Source organism: Triticum dicoccoides, chromosome 3B (assembly GCF_002162155.2).
Source record: "Triticum dicoccoides isolate Atlit2015 ecotype Zavitan chromosome 3B, WEW_v2.0, whole genome shotgun sequence".
Taxonomy (NCBI): Eukaryota; Viridiplantae; Streptophyta; class Magnoliopsida; order Poales; family Poaceae; genus Triticum; species Triticum dicoccoides.
This window is the reverse complement of record NC_041385.1, coordinates 564,743,160-564,752,876: the sequence shown is the minus strand read 5'-3', so window position 1 is coordinate 564,752,876 and position 9,717 is coordinate 564,743,160. Positions and strand designations below refer to the sequence as shown.

The 9,717-nt window shown below is 44.9% G+C and overlaps 1 protein-coding gene across 1 annotated transcript; it reads right to left on the bottom strand.

The window, feature by feature from the left end:
• Positions 1-787: 787 nt before the first annotated feature.
• Positions 788-8,687, bottom strand: LOC119279661. The gene is made up of 4 exons (XM_037560832.1): positions 8,527-8,687; positions 8,194-8,364; positions 7,965-8,118; positions 788-1,002 (listed from the first exon to the last, which is right to left on the bottom strand). The coding sequence occupies exons 2-4, from the start codon at positions 8,353-8,355 to the stop codon at positions 788-790; spliced, it is 531 nt and encodes a 176-aa protein (XP_037416729.1). The 5' UTR covers positions 8,356-8,364; positions 8,527-8,687.
• Between the last annotated feature and the right edge of the window lie 1,030 nt (positions 8,688-9,717).

Genomic DNA, 9,717 nt, shown 5'->3' with positions numbered 1-9,717 from the left:
CAAAAGATTACACATTTCGGATACCCATTAATTTGATGTGTTCCGGAAGGTGTAAGTTGTGGAACATTTCACAACTCTCTACATGATTGCTAAGACTTAAATATTTGACTCCACGACCAGACTGAAGAAACTTAATTTTCGAAGCTTTAAGGAGGATTGTTGTGTTTATTTTCTTTTTTTTTTATAAAACATCAACCTGATGTGGCTAGGCTAGCTCATATTCCATCTGTTAAAAAATATAAGAGCATTTAGATCACTACTCTAGTGATCTAAACAATTTTATATTTCTTTACCTACGGAGTACATGTCAAATGTCAGGATGTGGATTCCAAATGGAAAATGGGCATTAAAAGAAGGACCTCATTTTGCACGAGGGAATTCCAAGCCATAGCGTCCCGTACATCCAACCGTGATTGCATGGTCACATGGGTCACTCAATCTAAGCCTAGAGGATACACCAGCAGATGCCGGAATGAATGAAAAAAAAAACATTTTTAACACCAGAAACAACTGCAGCAACAATTTCACCAACATAGCATATATAACTCATGTCTGACAATCACATAGAGAAAATTAAGGTCGAATACATCAAAGATAACCACAATCCATCCAGTCTAGTTATATAGCCAGCGAGCATTACCCAAATGGAGTAATATAATTAACTAGTAGACTCGATCTGGATATTAACACTGCACTAGATACGGCACTACTCCATCAATCGTCACAGCAGAATGAATGCATACTCTACGCTCTCATGAGTACCTGGTGAGCTGATCCACGAACATGATCAGAAGAAATAGGCCACGTACTGCATGCCCCACCCATCACCTCCCAGAAGGGCCCGGAAGCTGAGGAGGTCGCACACCACGATGAAGCAGAAGATGGCGGTGAAGTAGATCCGGCCGAAGATGTATCCTGGGTCGGCGGCGAGGAAGATCCAGACGGCACCGGCGTACATGCAATGGAAGAGGACGGTGACCGCGAGCCCGAGGTAGGCGAGGGTGTTAGAGTTTATGTTTATCTCCACATGTAATCTCAACCATATTCTATCTCTCTCCCGTAGTAGTTTGAATCTCTTTCCTGTAATCAAATCCTCTTCTTGTACGCCACGACGAGGGCTTCTTCTCGTCTCAATATATACAGACCACGCGGCTCCCTCGAGGAGTAGGAACGCTTCCATAATTCTTACATGGTAATCAGAGCATCCTCTTCCATATACATCTAGCCACAAAACCACACCCCAAAACACGCCGGCGTCGTCATCATGTCTTCATCAACAGGAGTCGCCCTCAACCTCAGCGCCCCTCCATCAGAGAAGCTTGCGAGAGGGAATTTAATCCTCTGGAAGACGCAAGTCTTGCCTGCCCTGCGAGGAGCGCAGGTGACAGGACTCTTGGACAATTCTGACGCTGCTCCACCCAAGACCGTGGAGATCACCAAGGCGGACAAGACTTCGGCCATGGAGCCGAACCCGCTATATGGGCCATGGATCACAAAGGATCAACAGGTCCTCTCATATTTGCTAAACTCTATGACACCAGAAATTCTTGGACAGGTTGTTGGGAAGGACTCCACCTTTGAGCTATGGACAACCGTGACAACTCTCTTCGCGTCCCAATCGCAGTCCAGGATCACAAACTTGAGGATTGCGATCACCACAACCAAGAAGGGCTCCATGTCAAGCTCTGCTTTCATGGCGAAGATGAAGAATCTTGCAGATGAGCTAGCTGCTGCTGGCCGTCCAGTGTCAGATCCAGAGATGGTGGATTATATTCTGGCAGGACTAGACCGTGACTATGATCCAGTGGTTGCGGCGATTGGTGCTGTCAAGAATCAGATTACTCCGGATGATCTTTTTGCGCAAATCTCCGCCTTTGATCAGAGGATGGAGATGCTCGGCGATTCATCATCAGGCAGCTTCCACACTTCAGCTAATGCGGTGTACAGAGGCCGTGGTCGTGGCAGATCCTACCGCGGGCGAGGAGGAAGGGGGCGCGGTCGCAGCGACCGACAGCCCTCTCCTACTGGTGGAGGCGGTGGCAACAGAGGACGTCCTCGACAACAACAGCAGTACGGGCGTGATCAACAGCATGACTACCCTGAATGTCAGATTTTCCTTAAACATCATCCAGGGGGTGCACACTCATGCTGGTTCAGATATGAAGATGGCGATCAGGAGGAGAAGGCGGCACATGATGTCTCCTACTGTGTGGATACAAATTGGTATGCCGACACCGGAGCTACAAACCATATCACCGGTGAACTTGACAAGCTGACAATGCGGGAAAGGTACAATGAAGGCGATCAAATTCACACGACAAGTGGTTCAGGTATGGAGATCACACATATTGGCAGCACAATTGTTAAAAACCCCGTGAAAAATTTACACTTAAAAGATGTCTTACATGTTCCTGAAACATCCAAAAATCTTATTTCTGTACATAGATTCACTCTTGACAACAATATTCTTATAGAGTTTTATCCTCACTTTTTCTTGGTTAAGGACCTAGCAACAAGGAGAATCATTCTTAGAGGACGGTGCGTGGGAGGCCTCTACCCACTCATATCATCTTCATCATCCTGGTTCAACAAACAAGCATATGTCGTCACCAAGCCATCTTCAGCAAAGTGGCATAGTCGTTTAGGTCATCCATCCTCAGTAATTGTTAGTTATATTCTTAGCAAAAATAAACTCTCATATGAGTCCAGTGTTGAGTCAGTTTGTGGTCCATGTCAACAGACCAAAAGTCATCAGTTACCCTATCCTATTTCTACCAGTGTATCCAATGCTCCACTACAACTTATATTTTCAGATGTATGGGGACCAGCCCCCACTTCGCTTGGTAGATTTTCCTATTATGTTAGTTTCATTGATGACTATAGTAAATTTACTTGGATTTACTTGTTAAAGAAACGTTCTGATGTCTTCCAAGTTTTTATCAACTTTCAAAATCTTGTTGAACGCAAACTGAACTCTAAGATCATTGCTATGCAAACCGACTGGGGTGGTGAGTATGAGAAACTAAACTCCTTCTTTCAAAAACTTGGCATCTCACATCATGTCTCTTGCCCTCATGCTCACCAACAGAATGGATCGGCTGAAAGAAAGCATCGTCACATTGTCGATGTAGGACTTGCATTGTTAGCAAATGCATCTATGCCACTCAAGTTTTGGGATGAAGCCTTTTTAACTGCTACCTATCTCATCAACTTGCTTCCAAGCAAAGTCATTAAGCTTGAAACCCCCATCACACAGCTTCTTGGGGTAACACCTAATTACATATCTCTTCGTATCTTTGGTTGCGCATGTTGGCCAAATCTTCGACCCTACAACACACGAAAACTCGCTTTCCGCTCAAAACAATGTGTCTTCTTAGGCTATAGCCCTATGCATAAAGGGGTAAAATGCTTAGATGTTCCTACCGGTAGGGTCTACATATCCCGAGATGTTGTCTTTGATGAATCTGTGTTCCCTTTTGCATTGCTTCATCCAAATGCAGGTGCTCTTCTTCGCAAGGAAATTCTCCTTCTCCCATCAAATCTTCGAAATTTTGACAACGGGGATGACAATTGTACTAACCAATATGCTGATGATTCTGCTGTGCCTAGTTCCACTATTATGCCTGTGCAGGTTGCTGGCGAAAACGGTGGTCAAAACAATCAAAATCCTGAAAATTTGGTTCAAAACGAGGTGTTATTTCATGCTCCAGAAGGGGACGAAGCTGGCGCAGATCCCGGAGCTGATTTGGCGGCGCCTGCCACCCCTGCGCGTCTGCAGGCGTCGCATCCTGTCGCCGCATCTTCCTCGGATCCCGCTCCAGTAGACAGCGGGCCAGGCTTCGGGACCAGCCTCTCCCACGCTGCCACGTCACCCGACCGCTGGGTCAGCCGCGTAGGCGGATCGGCCTCGCATCCCGCGCACATGCAACTGCAGGCGGGTGGTGGATCTTCTGCGCCCAACAACCATGCGGGTTCCCGAGCGTCCAGTGGCCAGGGGGGCACATCGTGGACCACTAGATCTTCTCTGCACCCTGGCGCATCATCACCTGATGGGTCAGCTGCTGGTGGATCTTCTGCGGATTCTGTGCACCCTGGCGCATCATCACCTGATGGGTCAGCTGCTGGTGGATCTTCTGCGGATTCTGTGCATTCGCCTGTACAGCAGCCAGCAGCAGTTGCTTCTCGAGTCATGACCAGGCTACAGAAAGGTATACGCAATCCGAAAATAAGGAAAGATGGCACTATACCATATGGCATGTTATGTATTTCAGGAGAACCAACAACATTAAAAGATGCACTTGGTGACTCTAAGTGGAGAAAAGCAATGGATGAGGAGTATTCTGCACTGATGAGAAATAAGACTTGGCGTCTTGTGCCTGATCAAAGAGGTAAAAATATTATTGACTGTAAATGGGTGTACAGGATCAAAAAAAAAGGCAGATGGCTCCATTGACAGATATAAGGCACGTCTAGTTGCAAAGGGGTTTAAACAACGGTATGGCATAGACTATGAGGATATGTTCAGTCCCGTTGTCAAAGCTGCAACCATAAGATTTGTGTTGGCTATTGCTGTGTCCAAAGGATGGAGCCTAAGACAGCTAGATGTACAGAACGCGTTTTTGCATGGTGTTCTTGAAGAGGAGGTGTTCATGAGACAACCACCTGGGTATGAAAATAAGAAAACACCACATTATGTGTGCAAACTTGACAAGGCACTCTATGGCTTGAAACAAGCACCTAGAGCATGGTATTCCAGGTTGAGCTCACAATTAAAATGTCTTGGCTTTATTGCTTCCAAAGCTGATACATCTCTGTTTATTTATAACAAGGCAAAAGTAGCAATTTTTGTGCTCATTTATGTAGATGATATTATAGTGGCATGTTCATCACAAAGTGCTACTAATGCTCTCCTGCATGATTTGAGCTCAGAGTTTGCTTTGAAGGATCTGGAAGACTTGCACTTCTTTCTAGGCATTGAAGTCAAGAAGACTCAAGATGGCATAGTGTTAAGTCAAGAGAAATATGTGAATGAGCTTCTATCTCGCATGGGGATGACAAACTGCAAGCCTGTGCCCACACCTTTGTCTTCTTCAGAGAAATTGTCAGCATATGAAGGGAAGTCACTTCAGGAGGAAGATAGTACAAGGTATAGAAGTACTGTTGGTGCATTACAATACCTGACACTCACTCGTCCAGATATCTCTTTTGCGGTTAATAAGGTTTGCCAATACCTCCATGCACCCACTACTGCACACTGGTCAGCTGTCAAGAGAATTGTAAGATATGTCAAGCATACTACGGGAATAGGACTTCATTTCAGACGTTCTAATTCTGCTCTTGTTAGTGCTTTCTCTGATGCTGACTGGGCAGGTTGCAGTGATGACAGAAAATCAACTGGAGGCTTTGCAGTATTTTTTGGTCCTAATCTTGTGTCATGGAGTGCCAGGAAACAGGCTACTGTGTCTAAGTCAAGTACAGAAGCTGAGTACAAGTCATTGGCCAATGCACTGCAGAGATTATTTGGATTGAGTCGTTATTGGATGAGATGGGAGTTAAACAGAACCGTATATCATGTTTATGGTGTGACAACTTGGGAGCAACTTATTTGTCTGCCAACCCTGTGTTTCATGCAAGGACTAAGCATATAGAGATTGACTTTCATTTTGTGCGAGAAAGGGTGGCAGCAAAAAAAGTTGAGATACGGTTCATCCCTTCCAAAGATCAAGTGGCAGATGGATTCACCAAAGCACTTCCAGCAAAACTATTTGAAGAGTTCAAGAGGAATTTGAATGTAGGATAGTTGAGATTAAGGGAGGGTGTTAGAGTTTATGTTTATCTCCACATGTAATCTCAACCATATTCTATCTCTCTCCCGTAGTAGTTTGAATCTCTTTCCTGTAATCAAATCCTCTTCTTGTACACTACGACGAGGGCTTCTTCTCGTCTCAATATATACAGACCACGCGGCTCCACTAGTGCAGAACCGGGCAATAGCACCGGTTCGTAAGGCCCTTTAGTATCGGTTCCATAACCGGCACTAAAGTGTGGGCACTAAAGCCCCCCCCACTATAGTACCGGTTCAGCACGAACCGGTGCTAAAGGGCAACCACGTGGCACGAGCCAGCTCCGGGGGCCTGGAGCCCTTTAGTACCGGTTGGTAAGACCAACTGGTACTATAAGGTTTGGGGTTTTTTAGTTTTATGATTTCTTTTTCATTTAATTTTGTGTTTCCATTTTAATTCTTTTTCATTTGCTGGTATTTTACGATACTACACATTGTACACGTTATATATATATATATATATATATATATATATATATATATATATATATATATATATATATATATATAAATAGAATTTCTAGTAGAACCAATCATGCATATATATATATCATCAATGTCTCACAAACCACCATATTAATTAATTCACACATACACACATGTATAACTATATACAATTTCTCCTACATATGCATGTTGCCTTCGGAGCCAGTGGCATTAGCCTAATTGGTGCCTTCGGAGCACGATGACAATTGGAAGTGGTTTTCATGGGGGCGGTAGCAGGTAATAGTATTCTCCCTTCGGATTTATGACCTGTTCGAGCAAAAATCCCGCTATTTCCTCTTGAAGTGCTTCTACGCGCTCCGTTTCTAGGAGCTTCTCCCGCACCTCTCTGAACTGTTAAGAAGGAGATCAATATGCATGTGTATTAGTTGTGTGACTAGATATCGATAATGGTGTAAAAATTGTGAATAGTATTCTGACAAGCGTACCCATTCCTGTCTTTGAGATCTGCTCCTTTCGGACGCCATCATGCGAATGTTCTCGCAAACGCAGAATGCACACAGACCAGTCCCCTGCGCCTGCTTCAGGGCCTTTACGAGAATGGAATTTGATCAGATAACAATTAATCAAGCATGATAATTAAAGAGATGGCAGCTAGCTAGCTAGCTAGTACTACTTAATTACTTACCTTGGGTCGAAACCATTTAAACTTTTTTTTTTCATTCGTCTTCCGTGACGCTGATGAACCTTGCCCAAGCCCTGCTCGCCGACAAAAAAAATGAATAAAGGGGTTATTAAATCGTTCATATCATGAAATGACGAACTAAATAGGCCGAGATATATAGTTAATAATGATTGAAATTACCTGTTGACTATCCCAAACAAGATGTTATAGTCAGTATTTTCTTTGAGTAGTGAGTCCAGTATTTCAACTGTTCCGGCGTCAACTTTAATGATACACAAGATCCAGTGAAATCTGCATGCACACATGTTTGCATGTCTTAATTAAGCGGACATATGTAAGCAAAAACATGTAGCTAGCTAGTAGGCAAAAACAGAGAATTTGTAGTACAAGACAGTGTGACTCACTGGAAGTTGTAAGGAAGTAGTATATCTTCATTGTATTTGAGGCGCTTCAAGAACTCTAGCATGTTGTCCTCTACGTTTTTTTGATGATGTGGATTTATTAGCCATGTGTATTTATTAACGGTGTTTGGGTCAATGAACCCAATGTCAAAGCGTCCACATTTTCTCATTTCATACATCTTCATCCTGCATAATACCATAGAAAATAATATAGTAAGGATAATTACAGATAATGATTGATCAAAAGGATCACTACAGCTAGCTTGAGACTTAAATTACAGAAAGAAATCACTTACAGACAATAGCAACCGACGATAGATTTGTCGAGTGCGTCTTGATTGTATAACAGAAAGAAATCACTTACATCCTGCCACCACTTTTTTTAGTACCGGTTCGTGGCACGAACCGGTGCTAAAGGTTTGCCACGAACCGGTACTAAAGAGCTCCTCCCGCCTAGCCGTTGGAATCGGCACTAATGAACATATTAGTGTCGGTTCTGTTACAAACCGGGACTAATGTGTCTCACATTTGACCCTTTTTCTACTAGTGCTCCCTCGAGGAGTAGGAACGCTTCCATAATTCTTACAGAGGGCTCGGCGGGCCGAGCGACGACGGCATGGGAGCAGCAGCGCCAGCGCCGCTGCGACCGCCTGGAATGGGGCGCAGCACAGAATCCCGATGCAGAGGGCGATTACCCTGGCTTCCTCCGCGCCCGTCAGCTCGATGCACGGCAGAATGAAGGAGGACTGCAGTGCAGAGGGCGCATGATGGATCGGTCGAAATGTCAAGGATCGGAGGGTAGTACACGGGTAGGTGGTTACCTGGCTGCACGAGACGGGGATGTAGTCGGCGGCTACGTAGCTGACTGCTGTGCTGAAGGTGTTGATGAGCGCCCATGCGCAGACCAGCGGGACGCCATCGCGGATCTTCTTCTTGGCCGCGCTCAGAGGCAGCAGATCAGGGGTCTTGCCGTCCATGGACATCGATCCAAGCTAGGTAGGAGTAGCAGTAGGAGGAGATCACGAGATCAGCAACAACTTATGGTTAGGTTCCTCTTCTCTAATTTCATGTCCCCATTCAACATGAAAGAAGAAGAAGAAGAAGAGGAAGAAAAAAAAACCATAGCAAGACGGCCGCAGATGGAGGGGACTCACCGAGTCACCGTCACTCGCTGGTCAGATGCACGGGAGGGAGGTTCTTCCTAGCTTGCTAGCTTGCTGTGCTTCCTTCTGAAGGGGCTCCAGCTACAAGCCTACAACTACAGAGCGCAACGACCACGCTGGTGGTGGAGCGGCTCCTGTTTAAGTGCCCGAGCCGCGAGGAGCGCAGCAGCAGCGAGAGAGAAGCAAAGCAACTCGATCGGCGTGGGCCTGCCTCAACACCCACTACGTGTCGAGCAGCCGCGGCCTGAGCTGCACACGCGCGCGCGCGCGCGCGCACACACACAGGGAGGAGAGTCTGGTTCATCTCATGGCAATGGCAGTGAGAAAGGAAACTACCGCGAAGTTGCGTCCGCGAAGCACCCATACCCTCTTTGGCAACGAGGTGGCACACTCAGTTTCTTTGCAGGTTGACAAAAACGTGAATGAACGTAGCACGCGCACATGCATACAGGGCAGTGAAAAGCTAGCTAGCCTGCTCTTTCGAATTAGCTGCACGGTCAGTTTAAGTTTCAAACTAGTGCGATTTCTAGTAGCTACTCCCTCCGTTCCAAATTACTCGTCGTGGTTTTAGTGTAATTTAAACTAAAACCACGACAGCATACTGCATACGCATGTAATAATACCCAAGGTTTTGGATCCCAAATAGGCAAATTTTCTCGTGGGTGGGCGATATTCCCGGTAACCACGGTTACCGTTACCGAGAAATACCGAACAAATTTCGGACGAAATTTACTATTGAATTTTGAATTCAAACAATTTTAACTTAGATATAATAATACCTTGAACTGATTCAAGTCAGAAAAGAGATACTAGCTCAGTGCTACTCCCTCCATTTTTATATACAAGACCACTATGAAATATACGTTTTGCATCTATATAAGGCCACTAACAATAGTCAAGGTAAAATTAATTATATTTTCTCGTACTAGCAACCTGTTTAATAGTTACATGCATGCAACTATAATGACAGTCAGCTACTTCCTCCACTCAGTTTTCTTGCATGCATGTGGGGTATTAATGATCTCAGTAAAAAAAAGAAAAATTGACTTTTAAAGCAGACATTAAATTTTACATTGATACCTGTAATTCGAGTTTGTGGCCTTATATACAAAAATGGAGGGAGTACCTCAACTACGCGCTCCCTTAGCTATGTTGACGTTGCGAGTTCGAATCTCTGGACTG

What these genes read in the sequence shown, in the direction of transcription:
- LOC119279661 (XM_037560832.1), bottom strand. Translation starts at nt 8,355, where the DNA reads ATGTCCATGGACGGCAAGACCCCTGATCTGCTGCCTCTGAGCGCGGCC. An exon ending in TCCCCGTCTCGTGCAGCCAG is followed by an intron (nt 8,119 to 8,193) that starts GTAACCACCTAC and finishes TCTGCACTGCAG; the next exon opens with TCCTCCTTCATTCTGCCGTG. An exon ending in TCGTCGCTCGGCCCGCCGAG is followed by an intron (nt 1,003 to 7,964) that starts CCCTCTGTAAGA and finishes TAAACTCTAACA; the next exon opens with CCCTCGCCTACCTCGGGCTC.